The following is a 17,300-nucleotide window of genomic DNA, read 5'->3' on the forward strand; positions in this document are numbered from 1 at the left end:
AGTTGGAAAAAAGCTGACATAATTTCTTGGTTGGAAAAAAATAGGGTTCGTCATAACGACAAAATGTTGAAAATAGAACTTTTGGATATTGTTAAAAAAATAAAACATAAATACGATAAATATATTATTGACGAAATGGCCAAAGAAATAGGTATCGACGTGTTACGTTTACCTCCGTATCATTGTAATTTAAATCCTATTGAATTGATATGGGCAGATATGAAAGGTTACATCGCACGTCACAACACAACATTCAAACTGTCGGATGTGCGAATTTTAATGAATGAAGCTATCGAACAAATAAATGAAGAACGATGGAGAAAATGTATTGAACATATAGAAAAAGAAGAACAACGAATGTGGGAACTTGATGAGATTTCAGAAACTGTTGTAGAAAAACTGATTATTCAGTCTAACACAAGTAGTGACGAAAGCGATATAAATGATTACTTTGAGCAACTATGTTCTGATACAGATGATTAATAAGGTAAGTTTACACTATAATTATTTTAAAAAATTTTTATTTATATAAATATAACATAGATAAATTCATACATGTTTTCTGTAAGTCTTAATAATATATATTTAATAATAATTTTTGACAAACTATATTTAAACGATGGAAATAATTTAAACGGCTACGTAAAAATGTTAAAGTAAGCTATAATAACTTTTCTAAGTATTGTATTATCTCGGTAATTTTTAAATTGTTGTGACAACTTTGACCAACTTTAACACGTGCAGAGAAAGGGGCTTAACTGGTCAACACGTGTCGAGCCACTTCCGATTGTGATTTGACCAATGAAAATCTTCGGCGGATTAATACGACAGAATCTTTGTTTACAGTAGCTGCCAAGTTAGGATAAATAGACTATAGATGGGAAACTTTTGCAACTTTAAACAAACTCCCTTTCTGAGCATTTAAAGATATGCTCCATTGGTTTCAGCAACTGGTTTAGACTGAATAAATCCATTTCATCAACATATTTTTTTGCACCCTTTGTAAACTTTTTCAAACCTTTTCTGCCCATAATTTTGCACCTTAAAATCTGTTCACTGTTGGTAATTTAGAACATTCAAAGATTAACAAAACAATATCTTTTGAAAATGTAATTGTGCTTATTAGAAAGCATCATTTCTCCAAAGTAACTTTTATTATATTAATTTTTGGATGTTTTATATTATTTTAAAATGTCTGGTTTCTGAATTATATTCCTGACAATGAATAGTACATTCTAAAGCAGTAAGATGAATTTTTAACCAAACTGAAAGACTCCAATTAAAGCAGTTATTTTATTTTGAAGAAAAAAGTTGATTTGTATTTAAAATATAGTGTCTCTCAATAGATGGTATCAGATGTTTTCTGAATAACTTCTTAAAAATCTAGTATCTTTTATTAAAAGTGAGGAATTACACACAAAATAAGATATCTGTTAAATAGTCACTTTAGCTTCTCAGTACATATGTAGTCTTTAGATGAAGTTTTCTATCACATTTTTTCATAATTGAATATAATGCTAAAATCAGCAATATTTGCTGGATTCACTTACCTTATCTCTCTTTCTAGAATACCAAAATTCATAATTAAAGTTCTATTTCTGTAATAAAAGCTTGAACATTTTATTTCAGCAGTATTTGAGTCCACTGGATCTTGTATGAACAAATGTGCAAGTTTGTCAAAATTCTCTGCAACACTGAGCATGAAACACAGTTGCTGTGTATAGAATTTGATGGTTGTCTTTCCACAATCCTTTCACACTTTCAACATTCTCAGCCAAGCATCCATTAAATGTACATCATAAAGTTAAAGAAATTAATAATGATAATGAGTCAGTCATAAAGTACAAATTCCACTCACTGCCTATGCTCAATATTGATGACATTTCGAAGAAAACTAATGAAATGCACAAAGAAAGAATTAGTTTACATCATGAGGAAAATAGTGTCCTCAGTGATACTGTGAATTAAAAAAAGAAATGATACAAATAATTAACCACATTCAGCAATCTAAGAAAAACATTTCAGATAAGAATGCACTAGCAACATTTATAACTTTAATTTTAGAAAAATCCAGTTTGTTGTAAACAAATCAGACATTATGACTGCATTCAGCAGACTCAACAGTTTCAGAACTGTTGAGTATTTTCCCAACAAAACACCGTCTACAGTAGCACTGTTTCGGAACTTGTATGGTGTTTTGATGTCAAATTTAGTATCTTTCATTTACGCTACCCGTCACTAGCTGCAACTGACCAATGACGGTTGCTTCCAATTTTAATGCACATGTCATCCATCGTTCAGCAGATTAACTACGTAATGACTATCAATTGAAACATCTTTGTTCAGTTACAACTGTCGAATCTGGTGAACAGCCATTGTCCAGCAGTAAGAAACAATATGGATGAAGTCATTCTTGTTGAGCTCATACAACTTCATAAACATACTCTAAGTGGGGTATCTCTTCCTTTATCTTCCAGAGAACCAGTTTCTTTGTATATCACAATTAACTTTTGAATTCCTTTGGTACTAGACACATGAATTCTTACCAAAAAAGTAAATTTTCTTTGCATTGTTTTAGATTGCTGTTTTTCATAAAACATTTCAACAAGAACAATGCATTCTGCAACCAGCACTGCTCCATTTTTTCCCTCTTCACTTTGAACATGCCAAATGCCAAATATCACTGACCAAAAAATAGCACAACAAACATCATGCACAATTCAAATTTGACACCACGTATTGGTACATCCTTTAGATCACCTTTAGATCAATATGGAATATTTAAACAAACATATTCTTCTTGTGGCATGTTGTTTTCTTCAATAAATTCAACTGATCATGCTAAATATTGAAACTGATTAATTTAATTAATTGATTAACTTTTTATTACTTATTGTAATTATATTCGGGCTAAAAACATATAGAGAATATAAATTTAACAAATTTGATTTTCTGATAATATAAATCATAAATTAACTATTAGGATGAATTAAAGGTAAAATTATAAAATCTTAAATGCTTATCATTTTTCAAGATGGATCCTTCACCATCTTAGAAAAGCTTCTCTTGTAAAATTATGATCAATAAACAAAGTTATTTTATGTTTAAGTTTAAAAATATTATAAATGCTTTTTACCTTTCTTCTTCCTATATAATTTAATAGTTATTTAGAAATAACTATACTTTATAATATTGATAAAACAACACAGAGCAAGAAATGGCGTCGAATTTACAAACGAACAATCCCATAATTCAACAGCGCCATTCCAAAAACCAAACGATAATTAGATAAAAATATATTTTTTTAATTAAGAGAAAATGTTATTTTTTGTTTAATTTTTTATATATTTAAAACAATATGGATCATTTCAATGTTACTTAAAATTTTATAATATTTTTATACAATTTAAAATAATTTATATATTCATTTTTTTTTAAAAATAATATTAAATACAGTACTTTATAATCGTCTGTTTGTTTAAGTTATGGCAACGCAACACGCGGGCGATCTGCCCAGGGGTGCCTTCAGTTATCCTGATTTTTAATAACCGTTTTCCAACGTAAATAATCTTTCTCTAACGGATTCAACCCAACTATTCCTCTTTCGATCTCCTGGATGGAGGTTTCCCAATTCCCCGCATTCTCTGAGACGAAGTTCGGACCATTCTTAAGAACCGCTTTAACCTTATCCGATACTTCAACTTGGTCCCATACCACGTATGTTGTAAAGCTCTTCCCAATCCTTCTTGAAACCTGCTTATAAATAATCCATTTCATTTTCTTAACATAACGCTTTGTTAGGTTCTTATGAATATTATCCGTTAGACAAACGACTCTTTGGTTAATATCCATTCATTTATCCGGATCTTCATTAAAAACCTTGTTTTCAAGTTCAATAACGTGACTCAGGATCCCATACTTTTTCTTTTTTGTTAATCTAATAGATTTTCTTAGGCACGCCAAACAAAATCGTAGTTTTAGCGAGAGGCACTCCTTTGGAATGCAGAGTCCTTTTTCGCTTTCGAAGGCCAAACATATAAACAAAACAGGGGACTACCTACGGAAGCCCAACTTCGGGGCTTCTTTGCGAGCTTGTGGTTAGAAAAATCGTAGAAAAAGTTGTATATAGCTTCAGAAATGATATTGTTTACTACAAGAGACATGTGGACGATTTCTTATTCCATTTCTGATTTTTAATAATAAACTGATTTTTTTGGAGCATTTAAAATCGGCGTTCATAACGAATTCAACGGGAAAAAATGAAAAAGTCGAACAACTAATTGGAGGAGCAACACACAAATCGATTTAAGCAACTAGTTGAAGGACTGACAGCTCATCATCTCTAGCACCCAAATGTTCCGACATGGTGCATATATTTTAAAGCTCAGCAAGGAGATACTGAGACAATTGTGAGGTCCCAGACGAGGTCCGAAATCGCGTAAATCGCGGAATTCTTGTGTTTAAATTATAACGATAGTTAAATAAGAGAGAGAGAAAAAAACCCTTGGTCTAAACGTGGCACAAAATGTAAACAACGAGTTCCGGGACGATGAACACGTGTTAAACGATCTGTCAATTTCAAACCGAAAGGTAGAACTCTGACACAATCGCTCATAAATAGTCAATACAGGAAAACAATATCGAAAAAGGGGGAAAGATTTAATGGATAGAAAAACATCGCATATGATCGTTAAAGTTCCCAGACGACAGAAATCACAAACAACGGGCTAAATTATGAGCTCGAGTCTTGTGGTTTTATCAACAATCCCGAGCACAATAGACAAAAAGGCGCCTGATAGACACCCCGAATCGGAACTTTCCCGTGACCCTAGTCGGATTCGGTTTTCACCTGGAATCAAAGGAGAGACCAATCGGGAAGCGAGGAATGGGACAAGGGGGCCAATCGGAAATACGAATAGAGGGAGAAAAACTATAAAAATCGGAAATTCAAGGTCAAAGGACAGTCTCCTCTAGATTAAGCCAAAAGTCGTGACTATTAAATTGTGTTGTGCTACCGCCTACCACTTAGGACGCAACAGCATCTCTGCGATCACCTACATCTCATCTCGTCCGGGGCTACGACTCAAGTCGAAGTTCTCGCTATCCCGAAGGACTATAGAGAATTGGAACTGTCAATTATCGATGTAAGCATAAATGTTACCAAATGAACGGCTTTCTTTTGTAAAACACTTGTCATCATTTGCCTCCTCCGCTACAGCTCACATGCGAACTTCCCTTAGGTTCATCCTGACACGGGATTAACTGATTTCCCCTAAAAGACGGCAACCTCACACTGGTGCCGAGGAGTGGGTTTTCAAGTCCCCTATCTCCACCGGTCGGAGACCTTACACAATGGCCCATTTTTTTGGCAAATATGCGATGCATGTAGCGAAAAAATGTAAGTTTTTTAAAGTTGTTAAATAAAATGCTGAGAGTCACACTTGTTTCGAGGATCAGATCAGAAGGCTTGCAGAAAAGATTTGCAAGAACTGGATGGCGTATTTTTAGGCAGAGTTCATAAAATTTCTGTTGTCTAAAGTGTCAGGACAAAAGAATATTAAGAAAGTATTAATAAAATTATGACTTATGAGGGAAAACAATGGCTAAATATAACAGCTCAATATAACTTGAACCAATATTTCCTTTAAGTGTAATTTTCAGTTTCACTTAGCTAACGCTTGATCTTATGCGGACAAGCGTTATCGCAAGATAACAAAATGGTACACAGTGGAAACTTGATTATCCGAAACGGTTTTCAAAGAAAAACAACAGAACGTGTAGCGTTGTAGGCTCATGCCACAGAGTTTAAAGAAACTACGAAAGAAATAAGTAACGATGGATCACGTTTGGAAACTAGACGTCAAAGATTTTTTTATGCACGTCTGAATTGCCTATGGAAAGAAAATTAAGAATATGGTTACTTTATTTTCATCTAGTCAAATGAAAAGCTATTTTCATAGTATGAAACGATACATAATTTGTAATAAATACACCTGTTTATATTATCATAACACACCTTTTATGTTGCAGAGATAATTTTTATTGGCTTATTCTATAGGTCATCCTCAGATTAAATGAGAGAATTGGAACATCGGCGTTCCATAAAATAGAATACATATATTCGAATTCAAAAATTGACAACGGAAAGACACGAAGACCATTAATCATACGAAATTTCCAGGATTTAACAGAAAAATCAATCACAAAACGATTATTGATGCGAATGTCTGAAATTCCCTTTAATCGATGCAACTTGTGATCACCAGAGTCCCTTCGGCCGCCAATTTAAAGTCTTTTTAAAATTAGCGTTTCCACTTCCCGGGACCAGGACCCAGGGATTGGATTTGTGGGAAGCGAGTGTTCAGGTTGTTTTGTTGTGTCCAATCACAGACAACGAGGCGCTTGACGTGTAAGTGCTCGAGTGCGAGAATTCGAGTAAAGGTTAAACGGTGTATAATTTCGTGTACAGTGATGTTATGTGTATGTGTGTGTATGTCAGTAGCGTGCCGTATATATATATGTATAATAAATATTTATCGCGTAATATGTATTTATTTTCTAAAAAATAAATACATATTGCGCGATTATTTTCATATTTTAACGTATTTTGGATTAATTAAAATTAATATTTTATTATAACCGCATTATGTATCTTATTACAAATTTCTGTACTACATGTGAAAAAAACGATAAGATTGCTATTGTATATTGGAATATCAGTAGCGGATTGGAAGCGCTGTATTGTCGAAACCGGGTCAGCTTCCAAGCAGCCAGATTATACGCATTCGCGCATGCGCTTTACAGAGCACCAACCTCACTCGGTTTAGCTGGTGGAAGCTACACACCTATAACGCTTCCAACGATTCTATCCATGACCAGTTATGGGCTTTTGGCCGCCCTCCTCCGATTATGTGAATCATGAGTAGATTTATAACAGTAAAAACTCCTATCGGTTGGGTTGATATATTTTTATGATAGTTCTGCATAGTTGACAGGAGTTTAAAAACATTTCATATTACTTACGGATTTCAATGTGTTAAACCATTGATATTACGATCTCGTATGTCCCATCTATAATATAAGGTGGTGTAGAAAAAATTGTACAATTCTTGTACTATGTTTAAAAAATTAACTGTTACTTTGGTAGCATCATTTACAACTAAATTTAACGAATGAGAGAGATGCACGAGGTACAGAAAAAGCTCTAGAATTTATTTTCCTTAAATTTACGATTTATGTATCCGTTTGTCATAAAAATTTGTCTTTCCACTTTTTTCCCACGGTTACAAATATTCAAGTACAAAGTAACCGGTTTCGACTTATTTCTATTTAAGAAGTAGTTAAACAATTAAGAGTTTAAGGAATTAGGGACATAAAACTCTGCTGAAAGAGCCGGCATTTTACTTAAAAGCTAAAAGTGGATACTGATTTCTTCGTAATATTAGATGTAATAAAGACAAATTTTTCCAGTTCAACGAGAGTGACTGAAAAGTATGTTTTGGAAATTTCCGTGAATACCTGGTCCTAAAACGAATTAGTTAGAAAACAAATGACGGACAATCTATTAAGTTTAACATATTTAGATTTTTAACAGCTATGGTGAGAAACGTTTAAAATGTTCAACAACCCTGTCGAGTCCTTTGAGGTATACGAGTGATGCGACAAATGAGGCATTTCACATTGACCGGTATCGGCACCCTCGGGATCTGACAGTCCGCATGCCGTGCAACTTACTCTGATTCCATCCATTCGCCACTCGTAGGGAGCTATTTGACTAAGTGGATTGTTTTAAGATTTAAAAAGTAAAGAATATTTTATGTTATTTTTATGTACGTTTAAACCACACGAATTACATTCCATTTTATTTAACGTGTAACGAGTTCAACAACGTTGACAGTATGACAAACAAATGATAAGCATATACTGCGTTCCATTATTAACAAAGACTGAACAAGCACAAAACCCACGTATAACCATGGCCCGAAACTGACAAATCCAGTTCCCGCGACTGGTGCTGTTCGCCTTAGCGACATAATTTAGAACTAAGATTAACCAGGACCTTTGTACAAGGATGATGAAGCACTTTGTCCAATTTGTAACCAAACTCTGAATATTGTTTATAAAGGGAAGACACCATTAGAGCAACATCTGAAAACAGATCATCATAAGAAAAATATTACATCAACTGGAAGCAATGTTCGAATTGAGAAATGTATTGCACCACACAATTCCGAATTAGAGAAGAAGGTTTCGCTACTGAATTAGCTTACCACACAGCCATACATCATTTCAGCTTTAGATCTGTAGATTGCTCAAATAAATTGAACTCCAAAATTTTCAATGACTCGATGGTAGCAACCCGAATTTCTTCTGCCGGAACAAAGACAGAAGCTTTGATTAAAGGTGTTTGGCATCCTATTCATTAGAAAAGACATCATTTAGAAGAGTTTAAAGTATTCAATTCATAGAAATTGCTAAAAATTGAATATAACTATTAAAATTGAATATAAACTTGTCCAGATGACATCAGTCTCAAACAAAAAAGCAGCTACCATTAAGGATTTGTTAACAAATACACTGAGGAAATAACCTTGTCAGAACCTGAGGAAAATTACATGTTTTCAAAAATGTATTGTTTTAGAAGGAGACAACTGTGGGTCATGTGGTCATGTCGGAAAAAATCATGTGTTTGCATTGCTAAGACAAGACATCAAGCATTTAGAAGGTAGCGGATGTACAGTGCATATTGTATTTAACATGCTGTAGATTCTTTACCCATTGATATTGAGAGCATCCTTGTAAAAATTTTTAAACATTTTTCTATTTATACTGTCCAGGTTGAAAAGTTAAATATTATACTTATGTGTATGATGGAAACATCATGTATTGTATATATTGTGTTTGAAAGGCTTTATTTTAAAGATTTCCTTTGTTGTTGGAATTTTAATACTTTTAATTTTATTAACTTTCTTCAATGAAAAATAAACTAGCAACGAGTTGCTCAATTTCTCGGCTACATTAAAAAGTTTGGTGACGTTATCTGTTATCATATTTTATTAAAATATTTGTTATATTTTTAACTATTATAAAATGGCAGAAATTTTAATTTTGGGGTTACAGATGAGTTTTATAAAAAATAAATAAATAAATAAAATTGTAAATGCTAATAACGAGTAAAATCGTCACTAAGTCTGACCCTACCGGAGATTCACACGACTCCCATTATCTTTCCACCTCCTCAACCTTTAACCGCCAAAATTTAATATCATTGATTACTTTAATAATCAAACCACCCTGCAAAATTTCAGGAATTTTGTTCCCCCACTTTGAAGCTTAAGCACCTTTTGTCGAAAATTTCTGAAATTTGTGAATTAAGGCATTCTGATAGCAATTCCTGGGGCACAAAGAGCCAGAATCATTATAAATTCTTCTTTGAATTTTCAAAAATACAGATAATATTACTTTAGAATAAATGAATGATTCGATATTTCTATAATTTTATTTATTAGAAAAAAAAGCACTATTTTAACATAAAAAACACAAATTAATTCTGTTTCTAATGAATATTATTTTAATAAAATAATCCTTTCTGAAACACTTCAAACCAATTAATGTTTTTACGTAACACTTGACGTAAAAATATGACAGGATCGTAATACGTCACGCGTTCTTAACAATGTATTCTAACAATACGTAAGGAATTGTTAGAATGTATTGTTAGCTTTTTCTACTGTAGGTGGCTATTGTTAAGCGTAAATTTGTTCGAAAGTTCCGCGTTTCTTTGAGATTTTGAGAAAAAATTGTGATTAAGTAAACTTCAGTAATGTACGGGAGGCAGAAAGAGCTCTCTGTGTCGCCTTTCTCTTAGGCCCGCTGGAGTAAGGAGATGGAATCTACCGTCGGCCTTTTTACTGGAGTTACTCTTTACTCTTTACTCAAACTAACTCTTTATGTCCTGCATCTTTAAGGCTCGCTCGGACGAAGAGGAGATCCGACGACAGACAGAGAACGCTCCCTGTGTCCCACATCTTTAAGGCCCGTTCGGACAAAGAGGGAGACGGAGACAAAAGGCGGAGAAGGCTCCCTGTGTCCCGCATCTTTAAGGCCCACTCGGATGAAGACAAAATACGGCGAGACTTAGAGGACTCTCTGTGTTTCGTTTCCTTAAGGTTTGCTCGAGTGAAGAGGCCGACCGGAGATGGAGAAGGCTTTCTGTGTCCCACTTTATTAAATCACGCGCATGGCGAGTATGTTTTTTTTGTTTTGTTAATGAGGTTCGGTATGAGATTGAACTAAATTTTGTGACCATAACGTGCATTTTATTACGACCAGGTGTATTTATGGATTTCTTTATCATTAGTTGTAATATTGCATTTCTTAGTTTAGTTAGTAATAATACGGCGAGTTTCGAATAGCTGAATTTGGAGTATTCAGAGGTAATTATAAATATTTTGATCGTGTGAGTTAGGAAGTACTCGATTCGACAAGTGATGTTGGTCACTTGTGGAGTAGCATTCTTTCCAACTCTTGGTGGAACTCTGAAGCAGCCACTTCCACGTGGTGAGTTCTGGGTTGTCGTTCGTCTGGAAATGACGAACGGCAGGCAAAGAGCTGCTTGTTCCATTTTATTCATTCGGCCGCTGCTGCGCAGCTTTTTTATTCCGTTTGATGTTGAAAACCCAAAGTGTTTTGGTGTTTCGTTGAAAAAGTCGAGTACAAAATCAAATTTAAATTTATTATAAACTGCTGATAAGTAATTTACAAATGTCCCTTTTGTGATTTATTAATTCTGAAATTGAAATCTTTTGTTAAATATATTTTATTATATTAACTCCGGGATTCTTGACGGGGTCGATACTGACCCTTTAGGAGTAGATGAAAGTTTGCGAGAATGGCTAAAACTCTGCAAATACAGCGGTGCCTCGTATAACGTACTTAATCCGTTCCAGGTGCACGTCCGTTAAGTGAAAAGTATACGAAACGCATTTTCCCATAGAAATACATGTTAAAACATATATGTAATTCGTTCCACAGCATATAATAATCGTACTGTACCATAAAAAAAATGAAAAATGGAGCAGTCACCAGGTAGTCAGATCTTGTGAGGAAAAGGTGGAGGAACACTTTCTTTACACATTCATACAGATACAGACTTTTTACACATTGCAGCAGGTCTCTTTTTATTGTTTTTTAATCGGAGTCAGATTAAGGAGAGGCTACCGGAGCTTGCAGGGTCATCTCCTCTTGTTCCATCCTTTGTTTTTTGGCAGCTTGCTTCTTGAAAAACATGTCCAAGGTGGTCTGTTTCTCTCTCTTCTTCAACATCTGTCGGAAATGACGGGCAAGGGTGTCATTGTAGAGATCATTGATCCTGTTGGCCTCAGCTCTGTTTGGATAATGAGTGTTGGTAAACTCCTTAATATCTCCCAATTTGACAAGGAAGTTTTTGTCAACTTTCACTCCTTCTGATGATGTCTTGCTTTGTTTCAATTGAAATCATCTTTCTGTTTTTTAGAAGCCATGATTTGCACAACACTTGAATAAATGTAAAGACCCTGCACTGAAGTGATGAACGTAGTAAACAAGGGAGCAAGCCGAATTCAAACGGGCGCTCTGTACTTCAGATATTCTAATAATACTATATCTATATCTATATATAAAAATGGACGTGTGTGTCCCTATATTTCACTTTTCAGCCAAAACTACACATCGCACATTAATGGTGTTTGTATGTGGTAGTAGCCCCGAGTCTCCATTCGTGCACTATGGTGGTTGCGTCTCGATAGCTATAAGGGTGCGGGAGATATGGGCTTGAAAGTGGTTGAAAGTGGAAGATATTCTATTTATATTTTAAAAATTTTCGAATTCGAATTTAAATTCGAATTGGTTCGGTTATAGAACGATTGTAAACGTTCCAGAAAATTGATCAAATTGAAATTAGTTCGTTTGACTGGACGTAAAAATCCTGTAATTAGTCTGGAAATGGGGACCTAATTCTTGCATTCTGTGAGAACGGGTAAGATTGGCTATAACGTAATTATCTTAATCTTCACTATCGTTACTTTTTGCCTTCAAATAAAAACCCAGCGAAACGGGTCCTTGCAGCTAGTATATTATAAAAATAGCAGATTGTCATTGGCAACGGCAAAAGAGTGGAAACGTTATTCGCACTTGTTCGCAGAAAGACCGTTGTTCGCCTCACGTAACGGCCAAACAGAAATTCCGTTGTTCGCAGTGTCCGTTATTCGAGGCGTACGTTATACGAGGCACCACTGTATTTAAAATTTTATACATTTTTCTTGCTCTTAAATAAATGTTTTTTAAAAATTATATAAGAGGTTATATTATATATAATATAATATTGTATAATATATATACATACATATATATATGTATAGTACATAACATTGAATGGGTCGACAGAAAAAATACTTTTTTAAAAGAGGACAAAACACGAAAAAGATTAGGAACCCTTGCATTAATTGGTTTAACTTTTAATTTTTTTGGTTTGTAGACAATTGAAACCAATCGTCCATCTTACTTTCCCGGCTTCTTGTGTATGTAACACGGTAAAGTATTGGAATCGTATCAACCTTGACTTTCCGAGATTTTTGCCAATTTCGACGATTTCAACCTAGAAAAGCGAAAAGAAATTCCTACAATGAGTTGCGTGTGTTATGTGGCTCGTGCCATCTTTTATGAGATTTTGTTGTGAAAACAATGTTTTTATATTATAAGATGACAAAAACCTTAATTTTGAGGGTAGTGATTGATTTTATAAAAACAATCGTAAATGCTAATAACGAGTAATCTTCGTTAAGTCAGATCTCTCTTGAGATCGCCCACTACAGTATTTGGATCTTTATCATCATCAATGCCCTTCATAATCAAGTTACCAAATTTCATGTTATCATCTTTAATTTATCCTGAGATGTAAAATGAAATAGACGCCAACATACGCACTGGCATGCCACATGCATCCACAGATATCTTTCCCGTTAATAGCATTTTCAATTTGTTTCTTTTATAAATCTCATCCTCACTCTCAAAATTAAGGTTGTTGCGAAGTATACAGAAGTATAACGCAAAATTTAAAAAGCTAGGAACAAAGGATTACTGCATAGCAGTGTTTTCCAACCTTTTGGTCATGTGACACTTATAAAATATGGAAGTTGGAAAAATTAAAGGCTTACGTATATTATGAAATAATATACGTTTGATATAATACAATTTTGACTACGTAAACGTTTATTTGAGAACAATATTCCATTTATACTTGTACTGTATAGTACAATACTTATATACTATTTATACAACACAATTTTAAAATTGCACGATACCTCTTTAAGCGATACTGTGGCTGAAAAATATTGCTTTATAGGTTAGTGCAATTTGATCTCCAAACTTTCTTGATGGCGACCCCTACGACGAAAATAATTATAAGTTGTACTCTGTATAAATCATTTTGATTAAGTAACACAAAATAAAAACATTGTGTTTTGACTGGTGCTGCATACCTGTTATTAAATGTTTAAAAATCTATTGTTTTTGGGTACTCGAATACATATTAGGACAAGGAATTGGAAGGAATGTTGAATCTAAAATGAATCTCACTCGTCTGCAATAAAACTTTTCAAATAAATTAGAAAAATGTACATATAAAATCTATGTTTATGGAATAAATTACTGAGAAAAAGTTGCGAAATTTTCACTATAAATACATAATTCCTGCTAAATTTCCCGCTAACCCCAATTTGAATTTTTTCCGTGTATGATCGCGAGTGATCGTGAGCCTACTTCGGGAGGATGACTGTAAGATTAGACAGACTGCAAACAGGACACACATACAGTATTTTGAAGGGAAACTTGGCTTAATTTAACCCAAGTATCACTTTGAGTATCCCTGTGGAGTACGCGAACCCCACTTTGGAGACCATTGGGTATAGTGTATACAAAATTAAATGTTTAGGGGAGACCGGGGCAAGATCGGCATGTTAAGTTTTACTTAAATTTTGTGTAATAAATACTGCTGTAAACTGAAAAAAAAGCTTTGCATATTGTCTATTCGAATGTTACCTTACTATAGAACTGGTTAAAATCAGTTTGGAAATAAAAATAATTAAAATAATTACAACTTTACAAGAAGAGAGAAATTGACGAAGTTGCCCCGGGTATAGGGGCAAGATCGGCAACTTCTCTCTTTTTGTAAAGTTGTAATTATTTTAATTATTTTTATTAAAGTTGCCCCTGGTATAGGGGCAACAGTAATGGGGCAAGATAGGCACGTATATAAAATTATGTTATTAACAATGTATAAGTTGGAATTCACTATTAAAACAAAGAAATACAAATCCAACACCCATTTAATATTATTACAACGAAATGCAAGTTCAAAGACATATATACATGAATAACAAATGCAAACATGTTTTCATTTATCATCTGTTTGATTTTTATCCTTTGCTTCTAATGTGGCTTTATGTTGCCGATCTTACCCCGCTAGTCATGATTTCGAAACATTAAGTACAACCCTGAGAACAGAATGCCAAGCCACGATCTGGCCACGTGAATAAGTTGAAGTTACATCCTTCTAACAGGAAAAGTAACTTTCGTTATCATGGAATTATAACAAAACCTGCCAATTCAATATAAATGGAAAAAAAATATTATATGGAATTCAACGAAAATGAAAATTTGCTTGATAATTCAACTACGCTTGTTGGAGAACAATAAAAACACTACACTAAACAAGCCACCAATAAAACTCAACTGCCTAACCTATAACCAAAGTCTCCTTTTAATTTGTTTTTAAAAAAAAGCGCTTGACAAACTTGTCCCGCATGCCGAAGTTGCCCCGGTCTCCCCTATATTTAAGATTTACAAGAAAATTCCAGAAAAATTGTTTTTAGAATTTTCTTGTAAAATTTTGATGTAATTATCGTTCTGGCTATTTACTACTGGTTTTATTAATGGTAATTAAAAGAATTTTGTTCTTTTGTCGAAATTGAATATAAGCAAATTCTTAGTCATTCCATGACCCGTTGGTTATTCTTATATCAAGTAATCGCACGAGTATTAGAAATGTATGAGCCACTAAAAAGTTATTTTTTATCTATCGAAAAGCCTCCAGTTGTGCTTAAATCATTCTTTGAAAACCCATTAAATGAAGCATATGTAATGCTTGTACATACATTAGCATAAAGTTTTCACCGAAGTTTTTAAAAATGGAAAAAGAATCTAATTGTGTAAATTCTATTGTACAAAATCTATTTTGGAAGAAAGTTTTGATATTTTAAAAGTTAGGTTAGAAACAAATTTTCTTTCATTGACAGTAAATAAAATTCTTAAGAAAAATGCAGAATTGGAGAAAGAATGCCAAAATATAAAAAGAAATTGCTTGATTATGTATCAAACTGGAATTGAATACTTAAATCATTGGACTGTTCAATTTTTGCAATTCAAAGTTTTTAATTGGATGTCACTTACAAAAATCTCGTTCTGGGAGGATGGTATGGAAAGTATTGAATATCTAAATGAAAGGACTATTGCAGTTGACGATTCGAAATACGTAAATCAGTATAGTTCTTGGAAAAATTATTTAAAGGTAAATTCTGATTTAAATGAAAAATCAGTAAGTGAAAAATGGCTTGTTGTTGACAGGCAACAGACAATCCGGAATTATATTCTGAATTGCTGAAGATTTGCCAATACGTTTTCAATTCCTGCACACAATGACACCACACCACTGAAAAAGTATTAAGTCTGGAGGAATCTCAGTGGACAAATGAACGAAACAGAATGGCAATTGAAACAGTAAAAAGTCTAGTTACAATGAAATTCAAATTAAACAATCGAAATTGTTTAGAATTTTATGATGAAATCTGAAGAAACAAATAAGTGCTTAGCAGAGTCAGCACACCAGAAAATATGATTTCGTACAGCAACATTAATTAAAATGTGAACAATTAATAACAAAATGTTCGTCGGCATGATGAATAGCCGGCATTTAAGAAAAAAATGTTGATATGGGGTCTCGGAGGCTTTGCAGCGTACTTTTTATTTTTCCATTTTCACTCTCGTACCATTATGCAACACTGATTCGTGACGAAGAGCATGCAAACTAAACTTTTTAGAAATTCATATTTAATATTTCCAGAATAATATCGTGTTATAATGTATAAAAAATAAACTGTTTTTTAATTCTCTTTGTTGCATTTCACAAACTGACTTGACTTAATACTGTATTTGAATTTTCTGCTATTTCTGCCCCTGTACATCATACTTTTATTGTTAGCAGTAGAGTCGTGCTGGTCATCTATCAAACTCCTTTAGGGGGATACATTTTGAATATGGCTTGTATCGGAAGATCATATATAGTTAATCGGGACCTGCTTTCCCTAACGTTTCCACATCTGATCTCGAGTTTCATCTGTCTAACTCTGTTCTGGAGTTTAAGAAAGGACAGACAGACGAACGACAGTGGGAATTTATAACAAACTCTAATATGATACTGTGTATCTACTCTACATAAAAAAATACTTATCTTAAAATCGTCACGTCGCTGTTTTATGTCACGAAAAAGAAAAAAATAAAAACGATGGACCGGAAATCGATAAATTATCACAAAGAGGCCAGATGGCCGAGTGGTCAAGGTAGTAGCCTACCGCTCNTAAATTCTATTGTACAAAATCTATTTTGGAAGAAAGTTTTGATATTTTAAAAGTTAGGTTAGAAACAAATTTTCTTTCATTGACAGTAAATAAAATTCTTAAGAAAAATGCAGAATTGGAGAAAGAATGCCAAAATATAAAAAGAAATTGCTTGATTATGTATCAAACTGGAATTGAATACTTAAATCATTGGACTGTTCAATTTTTGCAATTCAAAGTTTTTAATTGGATGTCACTTACAAAAATCTCGTTCTGGGAGGATGGTATGGAAAGTATTGAATATCTAAATGAAAGGACTATTGCAGTTGACGATTCGAAATGCGTAAATCAGTATAGTTCTTGGAAAAATTATTTAAAGGTAAATTCTGATTTAAATGAAAAATCAGTAAGTGAAAAATGGCTTGTTGTTGACAGGCAACAGACAATCCGGAATTATATTCTGAATTGCTGAAGATTTGCCAATACGTTTTCAATTCCTGCACACAATGACACCACACCACTGAAAAAGTATTAAGTCTGGAGGAATCTCAGTGGACAAATGAACGAAACAGAATGGCAATTGAAACAGTAAAAAGTCTAGTTACAATGAAATTCAAATTAAACAATCGAAATTGTTTAGAATTTTATGAT

General features: G+C 33.5%; 2 protein-coding genes and 1 long non-coding RNA gene across 3 annotated transcripts in view; 2 read left to right on the top strand and 1 right to left on the bottom strand.

Moving 5' to 3' along the window:
• The window catches only part of LOC111639342 (RNA-binding protein 5-like), a 93,350-nt gene extending 90,092 nt beyond the window's left edge, over positions 1–3,258 (bottom strand). The window contains exon 1 of the mRNA XM_023385207.1: positions 3,137–3,258. The gene's annotated coding sequence lies outside the window, so the exon portion shown is untranslated. The remainder of the gene's footprint in view (positions 1–3,136) is intronic.
• Positions 8–786, top strand: LOC111639341. Its single transcript, XM_023385206.1, has one exon. It carries the CDS (start codon positions 64–66, stop codon positions 481–483), a length of 420 nt encoding a protein of 139 aa, XP_023240974.1. The 5' UTR covers positions 8–63; the 3' UTR covers positions 484–786.
• A 6,445-nt stretch (positions 3,259–9,703) lies between the features above and the next one.
• LOC111639346 lies at positions 9,704–13,564 on the top strand. The gene is made up of 3 exons (XR_002759050.1): positions 9,704–9,878; positions 9,969–10,247; positions 12,515–13,564. It is a non-coding gene; the product is annotated as an uncharacterized LOC111639346 (long non-coding RNA).
• The last annotated feature ends 3,736 nt before the right edge of the window (positions 13,565–17,300 follow it).

The sequence above is a fragment of the Centruroides sculpturatus genome, unplaced genomic scaffold, assembly GCF_000671375.1.
Source record: "Centruroides sculpturatus isolate CEXI.00-Female unplaced genomic scaffold, Cexi_2.0 scaffold1266, whole genome shotgun sequence".
NCBI lineage: Eukaryota > Metazoa > Arthropoda > Arachnida > Scorpiones > Buthidae > Centruroides > Centruroides sculpturatus.

What these genes read in the sequence shown, in the direction of transcription:
- LOC111639341 (XM_023385206.1), top strand. Translation starts at nt 64, where the DNA reads ATGTTGAAAATAGAACTTTTGGATATTGTTAAAAAAATAAAACATAAA.